The sequence below is a fragment of the Ranitomeya variabilis genome, chromosome 4, assembly GCF_051348905.1.
Source record: "Ranitomeya variabilis isolate aRanVar5 chromosome 4, aRanVar5.hap1, whole genome shotgun sequence".
Taxonomy (NCBI): domain Eukaryota; kingdom Metazoa; phylum Chordata; class Amphibia; order Anura; family Dendrobatidae; genus Ranitomeya; species Ranitomeya variabilis.
The window spans coordinates 241873207-241893936 of NC_135235.1; the positions used below are offsets into that span (position 1 = coordinate 241873207).

Consider the following 20730-nt stretch of genomic DNA (forward strand, 5'->3'; position numbering starts at 1 on the left):
TGTGATAGGACTTTGACCAGAGCTGAACGGCAAGAACATAGACGTCAGAATGGGCTGTGTTTTTACTGTGGTGACTCCACTCATGCTATCTCTGATTGTCCTAAGCGCACTAAGCGGTTCGCTAGGTCTGTCACCATTGGTACTGTACAGCCTAAATTTCTTTTGTCCGTTACTCTGATTTGCTCTTTGTCATCCTATTCTGTTATGGCATTTGTGGATTCAGGCGCTGCCCTGAATTTGATGGACTTAGAGTTTGCCAGGCGCTGTGGTTTTTTCTTGGAGCCCTTGCAGCATCCCATTCCTTTGAGGGGAATTGATGCTACGCCTTTGGCCAAGAATAAGCCTCAGTACTGGACCCAGTTGACCATGTGCATGGCTCCTGCGCATCAGGAGGATATTCGCTTTTTGGTGTTGCATAATCTGCATGATGTGGTCGTGTTGGGTTTGCCATGGCTGCAGGTCCATAATCCAGTATTGGATTGGAAATCAATGTCGGTATCTAGTTGGGGCTGTCAAGGGGTACATGGGGATGTTTCATTGTTGTCAATTTCTTCCTCCACTCCTTCTGAAGTCCCTGAGTTTTTGTCGGATTACTGGGATGTATTTGATGAGCCCAAGTCTAGTACCCTACCTCCTCATAGGGATTGTGATTGTGCTATTAATTTGATTCCTGGTAGCAAGTTCCCTAAGGGACGACTTTTCAATTTGTCTGTGCCAGAACACGCCGCTATGCGGAGTTATATAAAGGAGTCCTTGGAGAAAGGGCATATCCGCCCGTCGTCGTCACCATTGGGAGCAGGGTTCTTTTTTGTGGCCAAGAAGGATGGTTCTCTGAGACCTTGTATAGATTACCGCCTTCTTAATAAAATCACGGTCAAATTTCAGTACCCTTTGCCTCTACTGTCTGATTTATTTGCTCGGATTAAGGGGGCTAGTTGGTTCACCAAGATAGACCTTCGAGGGGCGTATAATCTCGTGCGTATTAAACAGGGCGATGAATGGAAAACAGCATTTAATACGCCCGAGGGCCATTTTGAGTACCTGGTGATGCCATTCGGCCTTTCTAATGCTCCCTCTGTGTTTCAGTCCTTTATGCATGACATCTTCCAAAAGTATCTGGATAGATTCATGATCGTATATTTGGATGATATTTTGGTCTTTTCGGATGATTGGGAGTCCCATGTGAAGCAGGTCAGAATGGTGTTCCAGGTCCTTCGTGCTAATTCCTTGTTTGTGAAGGGATCTAAGTGTCTCTTTGGAGTTCAGAAGGTTTCCTTTTTGGGCTTCATTTTTTCCCCTTCTACTATCGAGATGGATCCTGTTAAAGTCCAAGCTATTTATGATTGGACTCGGCCTACATCTGTGAAGAGCCTTCAGAAATTTCTGGGCTTTGCCAATTTTTACCGTCGCTTCATTGCTAATTTTTCTAGTGTTGTTAAACCGTTGACTGATTTGACCAAGAAGGGTGCTGATGTGGTGAATTGGTCCTCTGCGGCCGTTGAGGCTTTTCAGGAGTTGAAACGTCGTTTCTCTTCGGCTCCTGTGTTGTGTCAGCCAGATGTTTCGCTCCCTTTTCAGGTCGAGGTTGATGCTTCTGAAATTGGAGCAGGGGCTGTTTTGTCTCAGAGAAGTTCTGATTGCTCTGTAATGAAGCCATGTGCTTTCTTTTCGAGAAAGTTTTCGCCTGCTGAGCGTAATTATGATGTTGGCAATCGGGAGTTGTTGGCTATGAAGTGGGCATTCGAGGAGTGGCGACATTGGCTTGAAGGAGCCAAGCATCGCGTGGTGGTCTTGACAGATCACAAGAATCTGACTTATCTCGAGTCTGCCAAGCGGTTGAATCCTAGAGAAGCTCGTTGGTCGCTGTTTTTCTCCCGTTTCAATTTTGTGGTTTCGTACCTTCCGGGTTCTAAGAATGTGAAGGCTGATGCCCTTTCAAGGAGTTTTGTGCCTGATTCTCCTGGGGTTCCTGGGCCGGCTGGTATTCTCAGAGAGGGGGTAGTTCTGTCTGCCATCTCCCCTGATTTGCGGCGGGTGCTGCAGGAGTTCCAGGCTGATAGACCTGAACGTTGTCCAGCGGAGAAACTGTTTGTCCCTGATAGATGGACTAATAGAGTTATCTCTGAGGTTCATTGTTCGGTGTTGGCTGGTCATCCTGGGATTTTTGGTACCAGAGATTTGGTGGCTAGGTCCTTTTGGTGGCCTTTCTTGTCGCGGGATGTGCGTTCTTTTGTGCAGTCTTGTGGAACTTGTGCTCGGGCTAAGCCCTGCTGTTCTCATGCCAGTGGGTTACTTTTGCCCTTGCCGGTCCCGAAAAGGCCCTGGACGCATGTTTCCATGGATTTTATTTCAGATCTTCCTGTTTCTCAAAGGATGTCGGTCATCTGGGTGGTTTGTGATCGCTTCTCTAAAATGGTCCATTTGGTACCCTTGCCTAAATTGCCTTCTTCCTCTGATTTGGTTCCTTTATTTTTCCAACATGTGGTTCGTTTGCATGGCATTCCGGAGAACATCGTGTCTGACAGAGGTTCCCAGTTTGTTTCAAGGTTTTGGCGGTCCTTTTGTGCTAAGATGGGCATTGATTTGTCTTTTTCTTCGGCTTTCCATCCTCAGACAAATGGCCAAACCGAACGAACCAATCAGACTTTGGAAACTTATCTGAGATGTTTTGTTTCTGCGGATCAGGATGATTGGGTGACCTTCTTGCCATTGGCTGAGTTCGCCCTTAATAATCGGGCCAGTTCGGCTACTTTGGTTTCGCCTTTTTTTTGTGATTCTGGTTTTCATCCTCGTTTTTCTTCAGGGCAGGTTGAGCCTTCGGACTGTCCTGGTGTGGATTCTGTGGTGGACAGGTTGCAACAAATTTGGACTCATGTGGTGGACAATTTGACCTTGTCCCAAGAGAAGGCTCAACGTTTCGCTAACCGCCGTCGCCGTGTTGGTCCCCGACTTCGTGTTGGGGATTTGGTTTGGTTATCATCTCGTTATGTTCCTATGAAGGTTTCTTCTCCTAAGTTTAAGCCTCGTTTCATTGGTCCTTATAAGATTTCTGAAATTCTTAATCCTGTATCATTTCGTTTGGCCCTTCCTGCTTCTTTTGCCATCCATAATGTGTTCCATAGGTCGTTGCTGCAGAGATATGTGGCGCCTATGGTTCCCTCCGTTGATCCTCCTGCTCCGGTGTTGGTCGAGGGGGAGTTGGAGTATGTGGTGGAGAAGATTTTGGATTGTCGTATTTCGAGATGAAAACTTCAGTACTTGGTCAAATGGAAGGGCTATGGTCAGGAGGATAATTCTTGGGTTGTTGCCTCTGATGTCCATGCTGCCGATTTAGTTCGTGCCTTTCATTTGGCTCGTCCTGATCGGCCTGGGGGCTCTGGTGAGGGTTCGGTGACCCCTCCTCAAGGGGGGGGTACTGTTGTGAATTCCGTTCTCGAACTCCCTCCTGTGGTCATGAATGGTACTTCGGTGAGATCTGTCCTTGGACTCCCTCTGGTGGCTGTGAGGGGAGCTGCTGGTTCTGAGATTCCTTCCCCAGCTGCCCTCGTTTAGGGCTAGGCTAGGATTCTCTATTTAACTCCACTCAGATCGTTACTCCATGCCAGCTGTCAATGTTCTAGTACTGGTTCAGATCTCTCCTGGATCTTTCTGAGGACCTGTCTACTCCAGCAAAAGCTAAGTTCCGGCTTGTTCATTTGTTACTTATGGTTTTTCTTGCTAAGTTCTAGTCCAGCTTGCTATCATGAAACTGCCTGGCTAGCTGGAAGCTCTGGGGGTGCAGAGTGGCACCACCGCACCGTGAGTCGGTGCGGGGGTTTTTGTAGTTTGTTGTGTTGACCGCAAAGATCCCTTTTCTATCCTCAATCTGTTTAGTTAGACTGGCCTCTCTTTGCTAAAGCCTATTTCATCCTGTGTTTGTGATTTCCTCTTAACTCACAGTCAATACTTGTGGGGGGCTGCTTTTACCTTTGGGGAAATTTCTCTGAGGCAAGGGAGGCTTTGTTTCCTTTCTTTAGGGGTAGTTAGCTCTTAGGCTGTGAAGAGGCATCTAGGCAGAGTCAGGCACGCTCCACGGCTATTTCTAGTTGTGTTGATAGGAGTAGGGTTTGCGGTCAGCAGAGTTCCCATTTCCCCAGAGCTCGTCCCGATTCCGTGTTTAACTATCAGGTCATTCCTGGTGCACCTAACCACCAGGTCCATAACAAGCAATGTGGGCACCATATCCCTGTTAAAAAAATGAAAATAAAAAATAGTTATATACTCACCCTCCGACGTCCAGCGAAGCTGTCCCTATGCGTGCGATGCGGCCGCCAGCTTCCATTCCCAGCGATGCATTGTGAAATTACCCAGATGATTTAGCGGTCTCGCAAGACCGCTACGTCATCATCTCGCGAAACTGCAATGCATGGCCTGGAGCGTCGCGAGGAGCGGGAAAAGTGCCGGACGGTGAGTATATAATGATTTTTTATTTTTTAAATTATTTTTAACATTAGATCTTTTTACTATTGATGCTGCATAGGCAGCATCAATAGTAAAAAGTTGGTCACACAGGGTTAATAGCAGCGTTAACGGACTGCGTTACACCGTGGCATAAAGCGGTGTAATGCAGCCATTAAACCTGTATGAGCGCTGACTGGAGGGGGCACTGACAGAGTAGGAAGGGGCGAATTCGTGGCCGGATTGTGCCCGTCGCTGATTGGTCACGGCGGCCAGGGTGCGACCGATCAGCTATGCGGGATTTCCATGACAGACAGACGGAAGTGCCCCTTAGACAATTATATAGTAGATATGGAGAGAACTGTGATTATACTGTATACGGAGAGAACAGTGATTATACTGTATACGGCGAGAACAGTGATTATACTGTATACGGAGAGAACAGTGATTATACTGTATACAGAGAGAACAGTGATTATACTGTATACGGAGAGAACAGTGATTATACTGTATACGGAGAGAACAGTGATTATACTGTATATGGAGAGAGCAGTGATTATACTGTAAATGGAGAGAACAGTGATTATACTGTATATGGAGAGAACAGTGATTATACTGTATACAGAGAGAACAGTGTTTATACTGTATATGGAGAGAACAGTGATTATACTGTATACGGAGAGAACAGTGATTATACTGTATATGGAACGAACAGTGATTATACTGTAAATGGAGAGAACAGTGATTATACTGTATATGGAGAGAACAGTGATTATACTGTATACGGAGAGAACTGTGATTATACTGTATACGGAGAGAACAGTGATTATACTGTATAAGGAGAGAACAGTGATTATACTGTATATGGAGAGAACAGTGATTATACTGTATACGGAGAGAACAGTGTTTATACTGTATATGGAGAGAACAGTGATTATACTGTATACGGAGAGAACAGTGATTATACTGTATATGGAAAGAACAGTGATTATACTGTATATGGAGAGAACAGTGATTATACTGTATATGGAGAGAACAGTGATTATACTGTATGTGGAGAGAACAGTGATTATACTGTATATGGAGAGAACAGTGATTATACTGTATACGGAGAGAATAGTGATTATACTGTATACGGAGAGAACGGTGATTATACTGTATATGGAGAGAACAGTGATTATAATGTATACGGAGAGAACAGTGATTATACGGTATATTGAGAGAACAGTGATTATACTGTATACGGAGAGAACAGTGATTATACTGTATACGGAGAGAACAGTGATTATACTGTATGTGGAGAGAACTGTGATTATGAGGATTCAGCTTTTTGAATCCCACTACTATTTTGCACAAAACTGTGTGCTTTAATCGTCTTTTTCCTGTCTGTAATTCTCCCTACCATTCTGACGTTTTTTGCAGGTGATTGAGAAGTTTTACAATGAGACTTGGATATCCCGTTATGGGGAGAACATTCCGGACACCAGCCTGACCTCCCTATGGTCCTTGTCTGTGGCCATCTTCTCAGTTGGTGGCATGATTGGCTCCTTCTCGGTGGGTCTATTTGTTAACCGATTTGGCAGGTGAGTTGTTCAGTTAGTTATTATGGACGACATGGAGGTCCGGCAGATATGTATATCACTGCCATGCTTGTTTTCCGCAGGCTTCTCTACACTATCATAGACTATTGCAAAACAAGGGGAAAACTTAGTCAAAAAATGCCAATAAAAATACAAATGTTTATTACTTCTATTAAATGAGCAATTCATACACATACAGAAGATAAATACGGTAAGTACAAAAAATGCAATACATGGGTTTTAATAAAAAAGGTGATTAAATCCATAGGTGTAAAGAGAAGGCCGAAGAGGTCAGGATTTGTAATAAAGTGCAAACAGAAGGAACAGGAATTTATAATCCATTTCCAGGAACTCAATAAAAAGAGGTATCACATGCTTACAGCTGTGAACAAAAGTTTACATACCCCGGCAGAATTTTTGCTTTCTTGGCCTTTTTTCAGAGAATATGAATGAGAACACCAAAACCTTTTCTCGACTCATGGTTAGTAGTTGGGTGAAGCCATTTATTGTCAGACTACTGTGTTTTCTCTATTTAAATCATAATGACAACACAAAACATCCAAATGACCCTGATCAAAAGTTCACACACCCCATTTCTTAATACCGTGTGTTGCCCACTCTAACATCAATGACAGTTTGAAGTCTTTTGTGGTGGTTGTGGATGAGGTTATTTTATCAGATGGTAAAGCTGCCCACTCTTTTTGGCAAAAAGCCTCCAGTTCCTGGAAATTCCTGGGCTGTCTAGCATGAACTGTGCAGTTGAGATCTCCCCAGAGAGGCTCAATGATATTGGGGTCAGGAGACTGAGATGGCCACTCCAGAACCTTCACTTTGTTCTGCTGTAGCCAATGACAGGTACACTTGGCCTTGTGTTTTGGATCTTTGTAATGTTGGAACGTCCAAGTACGTCCCGTGCGCAGCTTTCGGGCTGATGAGTGCAAATTTGCCTCTAGTATTTGCTGATAATGTGCTGCATTCATCTTTCCTTTAACTTTGACCAAGTTTCCTGTGCCTTTGTAGCTCACGTATCCCCAAAACATCAGCAATCCACCTCCATGCTTTACAGTAGGAATGGTGTTCCTTTCATCATAGGCCTTGTTGACCTCTCTCCAAATGTAATGTTTATGGTTGTGGCCAAAGAGTTCAATTTTGGTCTCATCACTCCAAATTGCCTTGTTCCAGAAGTTTTGAGGCTTGTCTCTGTGCTGTTTTGCATATTGTAGGTGAGATACTTTGTGGCATTTGCGCAGTAATGGCTTTCTTCTGGTGACTCGAGCATGCAGCCCATTTTTCTTCAAGTGCCTCCTTATTGTGCATCTTGAAACAGCCACACCGCTAGTTTTCAGAGAGTCCAGTATTTCAGCTGATGTTATTTGTGGGTTTTTTTGCATCGTGAACAATTTTCCTGGCAGTTGTGGATGACATTTTTGTTGGTCTACCTGACCATGGTTTTGTTTGTAGAGAGCCCCTGATTTTCCATTTGTTAATCACAGTGTGAACGCTGCTGACTGGCATTATCAATTCCCTGGATATCTTTTTTTATCCCTTTCCTGTTTTATACAGTTCAACCACCTTTTCCCATAGATCCGTTGACAATTCTTTTGCTTTCCACATGACTCACAACCCAGAAATGTCAGTGGCTGGATGAAAGATGCAAGAGTCTGTCTGGATCCAAGAAACTCACTCCGCTTTTATACACACACTGATTACAAGCAAGCAGGTCACAGGTGAGGATGTTACCTTTAGTAGCCAGTCACACCCATTTGTGTCAACTTCTGTGCATGTTATCAGGCCAAAATCACCGGGGTATTTGAACTTTAAATCAGGGACATTTGGATGTTTTGGGTTCTCATTATGATTTACAAAGAGAAGACACAGTAGTCTGATAAGAAATGGCTTCACCCAACCACTAACCATGGGAATAATTACCCATTATGATGATTTGTCCTGCGTAGACCCCGGCCAGGGGTTCGTACCCCGGGTGGTTCTTAACATTACTTATGATAGGTACAGGCTGCAGCAGAGTGATTTACAGACCACTGTCTTGAATGCATTTTGTCTTGGTTACTTATATACTCAATGCCATCGTGGAATACTGGTACATAGAAGCATGTGATACCTCTTTTTATTGAGTTCCTGGAAATGGATTAAACAGTATATTCGTGTTTCCTTCTGTTTCCACTTTATTATAAATCCTGACCTTCTCTTCGGCCTTCTCTTTACACCTATGGATTTAATCATCTTTTTGATTAAAACTCAAGTATTACATTTTTTGTATTTACTTATCTTCTGTATGTGTATGAATTGTTGTTCATTTAATAGAAGTAATAAACATTTGTATTTTTTATTGGCTTTTTTTACTCAGTTTTCGCCTTGCTTTGCACTCTTTGGCGAGTCGCCATTTACATGGGTACATGTTTTATATTACCGGTATTTATATGTATATCGCAGACTATTGTAGCTCCGAACATTGGCTAATGGGGCTAGCAGGGTCATTACCCAAAATCTCAGAATAAAAACTGAAAGTCATCCAAAGACAACGTAAGATTTCTAAATCGGTTTCTTATTTTGTACGTGGTTTCTTCTGGGGCAGTGGATGGCTAATAACATCTCTACAGGCGGCAAGATAGTCAGATCATCAAGGATATTATTATGGTTTGCTCTTAGGCGCCATTATCACATCAGTCATGCCACATATTGTATGACCAGTTACAGGTTAAATATCTTCCAAGCATGATGGATTTTTGTTGCCCTCTCGTTTCCAGGCGTAACTCCATGTTGATGGCTAACATCCTGGCATTTATTGCTGCCATTTTTATGGGCTTCTCCAAGATGGCCTACTCTTTTGAAATGCTGATTATTGGCCGGTTTATAATCGGTCTCTACTCTGGTCTTACTACTGGATTTGTGCCCATGTACGTTGGAGAAGTTGCTCCTACGTCTCTTCGTGGAGCTCTGGGAACTCTGCACCAGCTGGGAGTTGTGGTTGGCATTCTAATCGCCCAGGTAAGTGGCGGCCTTCTGTGGCTTGTACTTTACTTCTCTGCCTGACAGAGGACTTAACATCTACAATTCTCTGCACAGATATTTGGCTTGGAGCCAATCATGGGTAATGACAGTTTATGGCCACTTCTTCTTGGCTGCATCTTTGTACCTGCCCTTGTCCAGTCAGCGGCACTACCCTTCTGCCCCGAAAGTCCCCGATTTTTACTCATCAACCGTAATGAAGAGGACAAAGCCAAGAGTAGTGAGTACCTATAAGTTTTTCTTACCTTAAATATGTGGGTGATCCTGTGAAATTTACCATGGCTGACTGCATCTCATTTTATCTTTCACAGTCCTGAAGAAACTTCGAGGCACCACAGATGTAACCACCGATCTTCAGGAGATGAAGGAAGAGAGTCGTCAGATGATGAGAGAGAAGAATGTGACAATATTGGAGCTGTTCCGCTCACCGTTGTATCGTCAGCCAATCTTCATTGCGATTGTTCTGCAGCTTTCTCAGCAGCTCTCTGGCATTAATGCGGTAAGACAGAAGTAAAGCTCTAAGATATCGATTTCTCACCAGCACTTCTAGGCATGAAGCAGAGATACAAAAGGCAGTGTCTCAACTATTCCTGGAATGTCACCTGTGCAGTACACCTACCTTGTTGTGGCCGGAAATAAACACAATATCTTGTTCATTTCAGGTCTTCTACTATTCAACTATGATATTCGAAAAAGCCCAGGTTCAGCAGCCAATTTATGCCACTATCGGTGCTGGAATTGTCAACACAGCATTTACCGTTGTGTCTGTGAGTACAAAGCTCATCTACTGATGTGGAACATAATCCCATGTCTCTGTTTTATGGCTTCATTCAACAATCTGCAGAACTTTATTCTATAAATGTTGTAAACTAAAATTCAAGATTTAAAAACTAGAGACAATTACTAAAACTAGAATGTGTTATTTTTAACAAAAATCTTCCTTGCGTGTCAGGGAATAGCAAAATAAACTGGAGGAGGCGATACAATCTCATGTGAATTGAATTGTACAGTGAGAGGGGTGATGCAGTCTCAGACAGACTGTGAGAGAGGCGATGCAGTCTCAGATGTACAGTGAGAGGGGCGATGCAGTCTCAGACGGACTGTGAAAGGGATGATGCAGTCTCAGATGTACAGTGAGAGGGGCGATGCAGTCTCAGACAGACTGTGAGAGGGGTGATGCAGTCTCAGATGTACAGTGAGAGGGGCGATGCAGTCTCAGACGGACTGTGAAAGGGATGACGCAGTCTCAGATGTACAGTGAGAGGGGCGATGCAGTCTCAGACAGACTGTGAGAGGGGCGATGCAGTCTTAGATGTACAGTGAGAGGGGCGATGCAGTCTCAGACGTACTGTGAGAGGGGCGATGCAGTCTCAGACGTACTGTGAGAGGGGCGATGCAGTCTTAGATGTACTGTGAGAGGGGCGATGCAGTCTCAGCTGTACTGTGAGAGGGGCGATGCAGTCTCAGATGTACTGTGAGAGGTACGATGCAGTCTCAAATGTACTGTGAGAGGGGCGATGCAGTCTCAGACGTACTGTGAGAGGGGCGATGCAGTCTCAGACGTACTGTGAGAGGGGCGATGCAGTCTCAGCTGTACTGTGAGAGGGGCGATGCAGTCTCAGCTGTACTGTGAGAGGGGCGATGCAGTCTCAGAGGTACTATGAGAGGGGCGATGCAGTCTCAGATGTACTGTGAGAGGGGCGATGCAGTCTCAGATGTACTGTGAGAGGGGCGATGCAGTCTCAGACGGACTGTGAGAGGGACGATGCAGTCTCAGCTGTACTGTGAGAGGGGCGATGCAGTCTCAGACGTACAATGAGAGGGGCGATGCAGTCTCAGATGTACTGTGAGAGGGGCGATCCAGTCTCAGATGTACTGTGAGAGGGGCGATGCAGTCTCAGATGGACTGTGAGAGGGGCGATGCAGTCTCAGACGTACTGTGAGAGGGATGATGCAGTCTCAGATGTACAGTGAGAGGGGCGATGCAGTCTCAGACGGACTGTGAGAGGGGCGATGCAGTCTCAGACGGACTGTGAGAGGGGCGATGCAGTCTCAGCTGTACTGTGAGAGGGGCGATGCAGTCTCAGACTGTGAGAGGGGCAATGCAGTCTCAGATGTACTGTGAGAGGGGCGATGCAGTCTCAGATGTACTGTGAGAGGGGCGATGCAGTCTCAGACAGACTGTGAGAGGGGCGATGCAGTCTCAGATGTACTGTGAGAGGTACGATGCAGTCTCAGACGTACTGTGAGAGGGGCGATGCAGTCTCAGCTGTACTGTGAGAGGGGCGATGCAGTCTCAGATGTACTATGAGAGGGGCGATGCAGTCTCAGATGTACTGTGAGAGGGGCGATGCAGTCTCAGATGTACTGTGAGAGGGGCGATGCAGTCTCAGATGGACTGTGAGAGGGGCGATGCAGTCTCAGACGGACTGTGAGAGGGGCGATGCAGTCTCAGCTGTACTGTGAGAGGGGATATGCAGTCTCAGACGTACTATGAGAGGGGCGATGCCGTCTCAGATGTACTGTGAGAGGGGCGATGCAGTCTCAGATGTACTGTGAGAGGGGCGATGCAGTCTCAGATGGACTGTGAGAGGGGCGATGCAGTCTCAGACGTACTGTGAGAGAGATGATGCAGTCTCAGATGTACAGTGAGAGGGGCGATGCAGTCTAAGACGGACTGTGAGAGGGGCGATGCAGTCTCAGACGGACTGTGAGAGGGGCGATGCAGTCTCAGATGGACTGTGAGAGGGTCGATGCAGTCTCAGACATACTGTGAGAGGGATGATGCAGTCTCAGATGTACAGTGAGAGGGGTGATGCAGTCTCAGACGGACTGTGAGAGGGCGATGCAGTCTCAGACGGACTGTGAGAGGGGCAATGCAGTCTCAGATGTACAGTGAGAGGGGCGATGCAGTCTCAGACGGACTGTGAGAGGGGCGATGCAGTCTCAGATGTACAGTGAGAGGGGCGATGCAGTCTCAGACGTACTGTGAGGGGCGATGCAGTCTCAGACGTACTGTGAGAGGGGCGATGCAGTCTTAGATGTACTGTGAGAGGGGCAATGCAGTCTCAGACGTACTGTGAGAGGGGCGATGCAGTCTCAGACGTACTGTGAGAGGGGCGATGCAGTCTCAGCTGTACTGTGAGAGGGGCGATGCAGTTGGAGCGGCCCCCAGATGCAGGACAGCGGGGTACTCGGATCCGGGTCTCTCGGTTCTGAGGATGTCACGGTGGCCTGACCCGGTCCGTGGTCCTGCTAAGGGGCGCCCAATAAAAGGTGTAGGTGGTGGTGTAGGTCGCAGTAAATAACGAGGACACAGGGTTGCAGTCTCTTTACCTCTTTACTGAAGACTTCGGCATCCGCAATCCAGAGCACTGCTAACCGGGCTGGCTGAGACCGGCCGGTCCGAAGGCACATCCAGAGTTCCCTTTGCAGGTGGAAATCAGTTGCCTACCTACTAGCGCCTGGGTGTTGTAGTACTTCCCTGCTGAGCACCACGGGATAGTCCTCACAACTGTCATGTATGTTTCTGTTCTTTCTCTCCGTCCCCCAGATGATATGAATAGGACGCACCCGTATGACGGGGTAGGCCTGGAGTTATTTTATAGGGACCCTAGAGACGCCCCTCTCCCACAATTGCCTCCGTTGTCTTCATTAGGTGATTAAGGTGAGACAGCCAACCTAAAATTAACTGCCCGGCCGTAGTTCAAAGTAATGCGTAGAGTCTATTACTTCCTCGGCGTTCCGGCCGCCGGCTACGCACCTCAGAAGGATGTTGCTGATCTTTAGGCATGACTCCTTCTGGTTCTATCTCCTTTGTGCTGTGATCCCATTTCTCACTTCTCCACAATATACTTAGCTTCGTGTCCTTTCTTAGGAGTCCGCTGCTGTAAGGCACAGGCACGGCTCCGTAACGATCTGTCCTTTTCTAGGCCTCTGTCAGGATCCCACCCCTGACAGGTCCTCTCTCAAGCTCTCCCCAGCTACTTTCTCCCTGACTTCCTATCCAACCCCCAGTTTTACCCATGTGTGAGGAGTGGCCTAGTAGATAGGACCTTTTGCTCCCCCTGGCGGCCGGAGTGTGAAGTGTCATGTGTGTCTGTGATACCTGCAAGGTGAACTCTTTTAGTGCAATCAGACGTACCATCACTCCCCTTAGTGGCGGAGCGACAGTACTGCAACGACCAGGACTCTGGGGCACTGCACTCCCCCCGGTTAAATCCAGTACTCCCGGACTGGGAAAAGAGGATCAACAATACATGTTAGCAAAAGACATACAAAAGTTTGAAATGCTATGAACATGTAAATGCTATGAACAAGTAAATATAACAGTGCTTCCCTTTATGGGAGGTGAGGACACTTGAACGTTGCGAATGTTTGGTCATGCACAGTTCATGACTCCCAGTTCAGTGGGTGCAACCTTGAAACAGCAGGGACCCCGGGTAAACAAAGGGGTCCTTGTGAAAGTTTTGGAGCAATTCACTGTCCATTACTCCATTGTCCATTTTTAAACCTGTAACAAAGATATTTACACAGACATTTTCAACCAAATAGCAACTATCGTTAATATCTCCAAGTTTTGTAGCGAAGTGGAGTTTGATTCTTGGTGCTACGTGTAGACCTCCGCAGTGCAGAGGTTGCTATTGGCCTAACAGGGCCCGCTATGCTTGCTATCGCTGGTGTAGTGCACTGTCTTCTAGCTACACTTCTAGTGAGTCTGGGTAGCACTGGCATGCTGGAGCTCTCAGGGCTGCTGCTACTAATGGTGGGTGTTATGGACTGGTAATTTAGGAGCGGCATGCGACTAGCTCTGGGCAGGTGGTAACTATACAGACCGCAGTTCCTGATCTTAACACAACACTAGCAGTAGCCGTGGAATGTTCCTGTCACTCCCTGGACATCTCGTCACAGCCGGAGAACTAGCTACCCCTAAAGGTAGAAAACGGAAAGCTATCTTGCCTCAGAGAAAATCCCCAAAGGATAGAACAGCCCCCCACAAATATTGGCTGTGAGAGGAGAAGGAAATGACATACGTAGTATGAAACAAGATTTAGCAAAGGAGGCCAATTCTAGCTAGATAGACAGTAAGGAAAGAAACACTGTGCGGTCAGTAATAAAAACTAGAAAAAGTCCACCGCAGAGATATGCAAAAATCTCCACACCTGACTAAAGGTGTGGAGGGCAAAATCTGCAGCCCAGAGCTTCCAGCTTAGCTAAATACTGATAAGCTGGACAAATGAACAAAACATAAATGTGCTGAACAATAAGTCCACAACAAGTGGACTGCAAAAGGACAAGCAAGGACTTATCTTTGCTGAACGAGTCAGAGAGTCTGGGAAATCCAAGAGCCGTGCCTCCAAGCAGGACAATTGACAACTGGCATTGATTGAGGAATAAGGCCAGACTAAAATAGCCGAGCAGAAAGAAGATCAGTGGAAACAGCTGCTAATGCTAAATCCAAGAAGCAGCTATACCACTCAAAACCACAGGAGGGACCCCAAGAGCAGAACTCACAAAAGTGCTACTTACAACCACTGGAGGGAGCCCAAGAGCGGAATTCACAACAGGTGGGCATGGCAGATTCACCGATAGCAGAGGGAGGACTTGCCGGTTCAACCGTTGGCATGGCATCCTCTGGTGGGGTCTGCTGTGATTGCAGGTCCGGATGATCTGGCACCACATCTAGTTCTGGCGGTTTCGATTGATAAAACGTTAGGACAGGTACCACGATGGCCTGATTTATTTGGGTCCACGACTGGGGAAAATCGCCAAGAACAGTGTGTATCATCTTCTCCCCTTGTACAGGTGGGAGGTTCCTGGATCTGTTCCCCTCTCTCTCAACTTATCAGGGCATATTTTAAGGTGGCCTCTGGATATTGCCGTTGAGGTTTCCCCTCCATCTTTGCTGATGAGACAGACCTTCGTATTGTCGAAATTGGATGGCAGGATGGTATATGGTTCCGCTTCCCATTGGTCGTCAAGCTTGTGTAGTCTTCTCTTCCGTTTGAGTACTTGCTCACCGGGTGACAAGGGAATCGCAGGAGCATGCTGGTTGTAGTCCCTTTCTTGTTTTTGTCTGGCTTGGGCGAGACTTCTTTCCACGCATTCCTGTACTTTGCGGTACCGCGCGTTACCCACTTTGGGATGCCGCGCGTGCGCAGATGGATATCGCGGTGGCCATTTTCCTGAAGCCGCGGCCAGCAGAGCGCTGCGGCCAGCAGAGCGCCGCTTCTGCGCACGCGCGGCCAAAGGAAGATGGCCGCGCCCACCGATCACCAATGAAATAACGAACAGCGCGCTCTTTTAAATCCCCTGGCAGAGGATTCTGGACCTTGGGCATGCGCACACCACTACGCCACCAACGGAAAACTACGCAAAATCTGGGGGAAGACAACACGCCCTTTTGACCAGACCAGCCTGATTGACAGGCGAAAACGACTACTTTGGTAACGTATTTCGGCAGCATAGGTGGGGAATCGGGGTCCACAAACTACACTATTGTAATGCTCAGCTCAGGCCCTATTTAACAGTATTTTTATCTCATACCGAAAAAACGGGGTGACAGGTTCCCTTTAAGATGCCGCCGCAATGAAGTGCAGGCGCGGCTCCGTAACGATCTGTCCTTTCGCTAGGCCTCTGTCAGGATCCCACCCCTGACAGGGACCCCCCTGGTTCTTCCCAAGCAACGCTCTTCTCTCACTAGATGTTACCTGGGCAAAACCCAGTCAGCTTCTTCCTAACTTCCTATCCAACCCCCAGTTTTACCAGAGTGTGAGGAGTGGCCTAATACATAGAACCCTTTTCTCCCCCTGGTGGCCAGAGTGTGAAGTGTAATGTGTGACTGTGATACCTAGTCAGGTGAACTCCTTTAGTGCCATCAGACGTACCATCACTCCCCTTAGTGGCGGAGCAACAGTACTGCCACGACCAGGACTCTGGGGTGCTGCACAGTCTCAGACGTACTGTGAGAGGGGCGATGCAGTCTCAGCTGTACTGTGAGAGGGGCGATGCAGTCTCAGACATACTGTGAGAGGGGCGATGCAGTCTCAGATGTACTGTGAGAGGGGCGATGCAGTCTCAGACATACTGTGAGAGGGGCGATGCAGTCTCAGATGTACTGTGAGAGGGGCGATGCAGTCTCAGCTGTACTGTGAGAGGGGCGATGCAGTCTCAGATATACTGTGAGAGGTGCGATGCAGTCTCAGATGTACTGTGAGTGGGATGATGCAGTCTCAGATGTACTGTGAGGGGGGCAATGCAGTCTCGGACGTACTGTGAGTGGGGCGATGCAGTCTCAGATGTACTGTGAGAGGGGCGATGCAGTCTCAGATGTACTGTGAGAGGTGCGATGCAGTCTCAGATGTACTGTGAGTGGGACGATGCAGTCTCAGATGTACTGTGAGAGGGGCAATGCAGTCTCGGACATACTGTGAGAAGGGCGATGCAGTCTCAGATGTACTGTGAGAGGGGCGATGCAGTCTCAGACGTACTGTGAGAGTGGCGATGCAGTCTCAGCTGTACTGTGAGAGGGGCAATGCAGTCTCGGACGTACTGTGAGTGGGGCGATGCAGTCTCAGATGTACTGTGAGAGGGGCGATGCAGTCTCAGATGTACTGTGAGAGAGGCAATGCAGTCTCGGACGTACTGTGAGAAGGGCGATGCAGTCTCAGATGTACTGTGAGAGGGGCGATGCAGTCTCAGACGTACTGTGAGAGTGGCGATGCAGTCTCAGCTGTACTGTGAGAGGGGCAATGCAGTCTCAGACGTACTAAAAGAGGGGCGATGCAGTCTCAGATGTACTGTGAGAGGGGCGATGCAGTCTCAGATGTACTGTGAGAGGGGCGATGCAGTCTCAAATGGACTGTGAGAGGGGCGATGCAGTCTCAGACGGACTGTGAGAGGGGCGATGCAGTCTCAGACGGACTGTGAGAGGGGCGATGCAGTCTCAGACGTACTATGAGAGGGGCGATGCAGTCTCAGATGTACTGTGAGAGGGGCGATGCAGTCTCAGATGTACTGTGAGAGGGGCGATGCAGTCTCAGATGGACTGTGAGAGGGGCGATGCAGTCTCAGACGGACTGTGAGAGGGGCGATGCAGTCTCAGACGTACTGTGAGAGGGGCGATGCAGTCTCAGATGTACAGTGAGAGGGGCGATGCAGTCTCAGACGGACTGTGAAAGGGATGATGCAGTCTCAGATGTACAGTGAGAGGGGCGATGCAGTCTCAGACGGACTGTGAGAGGGGCGATGCAGTCTCAGATGGACTGTGAGAGGGGCGATGCAGTCTCAGATGTACTGTGAGAGGGGCGGTGCAGTCTCAGACAAACTGTGAGAGGGGCGATGCAGTCTCAGATGTACTGTGAGAGGGGCGATGCAGTCTCAGACGGACTGTGAGAGGGGCGATGCAGTCTCAGACATACTGTGAGAGGGGCGATGCAGTCTCAGATGTACTGTGAGAGGGGCGATGCAGTCTCAGACGTACTGTGAGAGGGGCGATGCAGTCTCAGGCGTACTGTGAGAGGGGCGATGCAGTCTCAGCTGTACTGTGAGAGGGGCGATGCAGTCTCAGACATACTGTGAGAGGGACGATGCAGTCTCAGATGTACTGTGAGAGGGGCGATGCAGTCTCAGCTGTACTGTGAGAGGGACGATGCAGTCTCAGATGTACTGTGAGAGGGGCAATGCAGTCTCGGACGTACTGTGAGTGGGGCGATGCAGTCTCAGATGTACTGTGAGAGGGGCGATGCAGTCTCAGATGTACTGTGAGAGGGACGATGCAGTCTCAGATGTACTGTGAGAGGGGCAATGCAGTCTCGGACATACTGTGAGTGGGGCGATGCAGTCTCAGATGTACTGTGAGAGGGGCGATGCAGTCTCAGATGTACTGTGAGAGAGGCAATGCAGTCTCGGACGTACTGTGAGAAGGGCGATGCAGTCTCAGATGTACTGTGAGAGGGGCGATGCAGTCTCAGACGTACTGTGAGAGTGGCGATGCAGTCTCAGCTGTACTGTGAGAGGGGCAATGCAGTCTCAGACGTACTAAAAGAGGGGCGATGCAGTCTCAGATGTACTGTGAGAGGGGCGATGCAGTCTCAGATGTACTGTGAGAGGGGCGATGCAGTCTCAAATGGACTGTGAGAGGGGCGATGCAGTCTCAGACGGACTGTGAGAGGGGCGATGCAGTCTCAGCTGTACTGTGAGAGGGGCGATGCAGTCTCAGACGTACTATGAGAGGGGCGATGCAGTCTCAGATGTACTGTGAGAGGGGCGATGCAGTCTCAGACAAACTGTGAGAGGGGCGATGCAGTCTCAGATGTACTGTGAGAGGGGCGATGCAGTCTCAGACGGACTGTGAGAGGGGCGATGCAGTCTCAGATGTACTGTGAGAGGGGCGATGCAGTCTCAGACGTACTGTGAGAGGGGCGATGCAGTCTCAGACGTACTGTGAGAGGTGCGATGCAGTCTCAGATGTACTGTGAGTGGGACGATGCAGTCCCAGATGTACTGTGGGAGGGGCAATGCAGTCTCGGACGTACTGTGAGAGGGGCGATGCAGTCTCAGATGCACTGTGAGTGGGGCGATGCAGTCTCAAATGTACTGTGAGAGGGAAGATGCAGTCTCAGATGTACTGTGAGAAGGGCAATGCAGTCTCGGACGTACTGTGAGAGGGGCGATGCAGTCTCAGATGTACTGTGAGAGGGGCGATGCAGTCTCAGATGTACTGTGAGAGGGACGATGCAGTCTCAGATGTACTGTGAGAGGGGCAATGCAGTCTCGGACGTACCGTGAGAAGGGCGATGCAGTCTCAGATGTACTGTGAGAGGGGCCATGCAGTCTCAGACGTACTGTGAGAGTGGCGATGCAGTCTCAGCTGTACTGTGAGAGGGGCAATGCAGTCTCAGACGTACTAAGAGAGGGGCGATGCAGTCTCAGATGTACTGTGAGAGGGGCGATGCAGTCTCAGATGTACTCTGAGAGGGGCGATGCAGTCTCAAATGGACTGTGAGAGGGGCGATGCAGTCTCAGACGGACTGTGAGAGGGGCGATGCAGTCTCAGCTGTACTGTGAGAGGGACGATGCAGTCTCAGATGTACTGTGAGAGGGGCAATGCAGTCTCGGACGTACTGTGAGAAGGGCGATGCAGTCTCAGATGTACTGTGAGAGGGGCGATGCAGTCTCAGACGTACTGTGAGAGTGGCGATGCAGTCTTAGCTGTACTGTGAGAGGGGCAATGCCGTCTCAGACGTACTAAGAGAGGGGCGATGCAGTCTCAGATGTACTGTGAGAGGGGCGATGCAGTCTCAGATGTACTGTGAGAGGGGCGATGCAGTCTCAAATGGACTGTGAGAGGGGCGATGCAGTCTCAGACGGACTGTGAGAGGGGCGATGCAGTCTCAGCTGTACTGTGAGAGGGGCGATGCAGTCTCAGACGTACTATGAGAGGGGCGATGCAGTCTCAGATGTACTGTGAGAGGGGCGATGCAGTCTCAGATGTACTGTGAGAGTGGCTATGCAGTCTCAGCTGTACTGTGAGAGGGGCAATGCAGTCTCAAATGGACTGTGAGAGGGGCGATGCAGTCTCAGACGGACTGTGAGAGGGGCGATGCAGTCTCAGATGTACTGTGAGAGGGGCGATGCAGTCTCAGATGTACTGTGAGAGGGGCGATGCAGTCTCAGATGTACTGTGAGAGGGGCGATGCAGTCTCAAATGGACTGTGAGAGGGGCGATGCAGTCTCAGACGGACTGTGAGAGGGGCGATGCAGTCTCAGCTGTACTGTGAGAGGGACGATGCAGTCTCAGATGTACTGTGAGAGGGGCAATGCAGTCTCGGACGTACTGTGAGAAGGGCGATGCAGTCTCAGATGTACTGTGAGAGGGGCGATGAAGTCTCAGACGTACTGTGAGAGTGGCGATGCAGTCTCAGCTGTACTGTGAGAGGGGCAATGCAGTCTCAGACGTACTAAGAGAGGCGATGCAGTCTCAGATGTACTGTGAGAGGGGCGATGCAGTCTCAGATGTACTGTGAGAGGGGCGATGCAGTCTCAAATGGACTGTGAGAGGGGCGATGCAGTCTCAGACGGACTGTGAGAGGGGCGATGCAGTCTCAGCTGTACTGTGAGAGGGGCGATGCAGTCTCAGACGTACTATGAGAGGGGCGATGCAGTCTCAGATGTACTGTGAGAGGGGCGATGCAGTCTCAGACAAACTGTGAGAGGGGCGATGCAGTCTCAGATGTACTGTGAGAGGGGCGATGCAGTCTCAGACGGACTGTGAGAGGGGCGATGCAGTCTCAGATGTACTGTGAGAGGGGCGATGCAGTCTCAGACGTACTGTGAGAGGGGCGATGCAGTCTCAGACGTACTGTGAGAGGTGCGATGCAGTCTCAGATGTACTGTGAGTGGGACGATGCAGTCCCAGATGTACTGTGGGAGGGGCAATGCAGTCTCGGACGTACTGTGAGAGGGGCGATGCAGTCTCAGATGCACTGTGAGTGGGGCGATGCAGTCTCAAATGTACTGTGAGAGGGACGATGCAGTCTCAGATGTACTGTGAGAAGGGCAATGCAGTCTCGGACGTACTGTGAGAGGGGCGATGCAGTCTCAGATGTACTGTGAGAGGGGCGATGCAGTCTCAGATGTACTGTGAGAGGGACGATGCAGTCTCAGATGTACTGTGAGAGGGGCA

The 20730-nt window shown here is 48.8% G+C and overlaps 1 protein-coding gene across 3 annotated transcripts in view; it reads left to right on the top strand.

Annotated features, from left to right (window-relative positions):
• Nucleotides 1-20730, top strand: part of SLC2A1 (solute carrier family 2 member 1) — a 241083-nt gene that overhangs the window by 182714 nt on the left and 37639 nt on the right. For all 3 annotated transcript variants that reach the window (XM_077260466.1, XM_077260467.1, XM_077260468.1), the window contains exons 3-7: nt 5860-6020; nt 8783-9023; nt 9102-9264; nt 9356-9543; nt 9707-9811. In XM_077260466.1, the coding sequence (XP_077116581.1) occupies nt 5860-6020; nt 8783-9023; nt 9102-9264; nt 9356-9543; nt 9707-9811 (858 nt within the window). The remainder of the gene's footprint in view (nt 1-5859; nt 6021-8782; nt 9024-9101; nt 9265-9355; nt 9544-9706; nt 9812-20730) is intronic.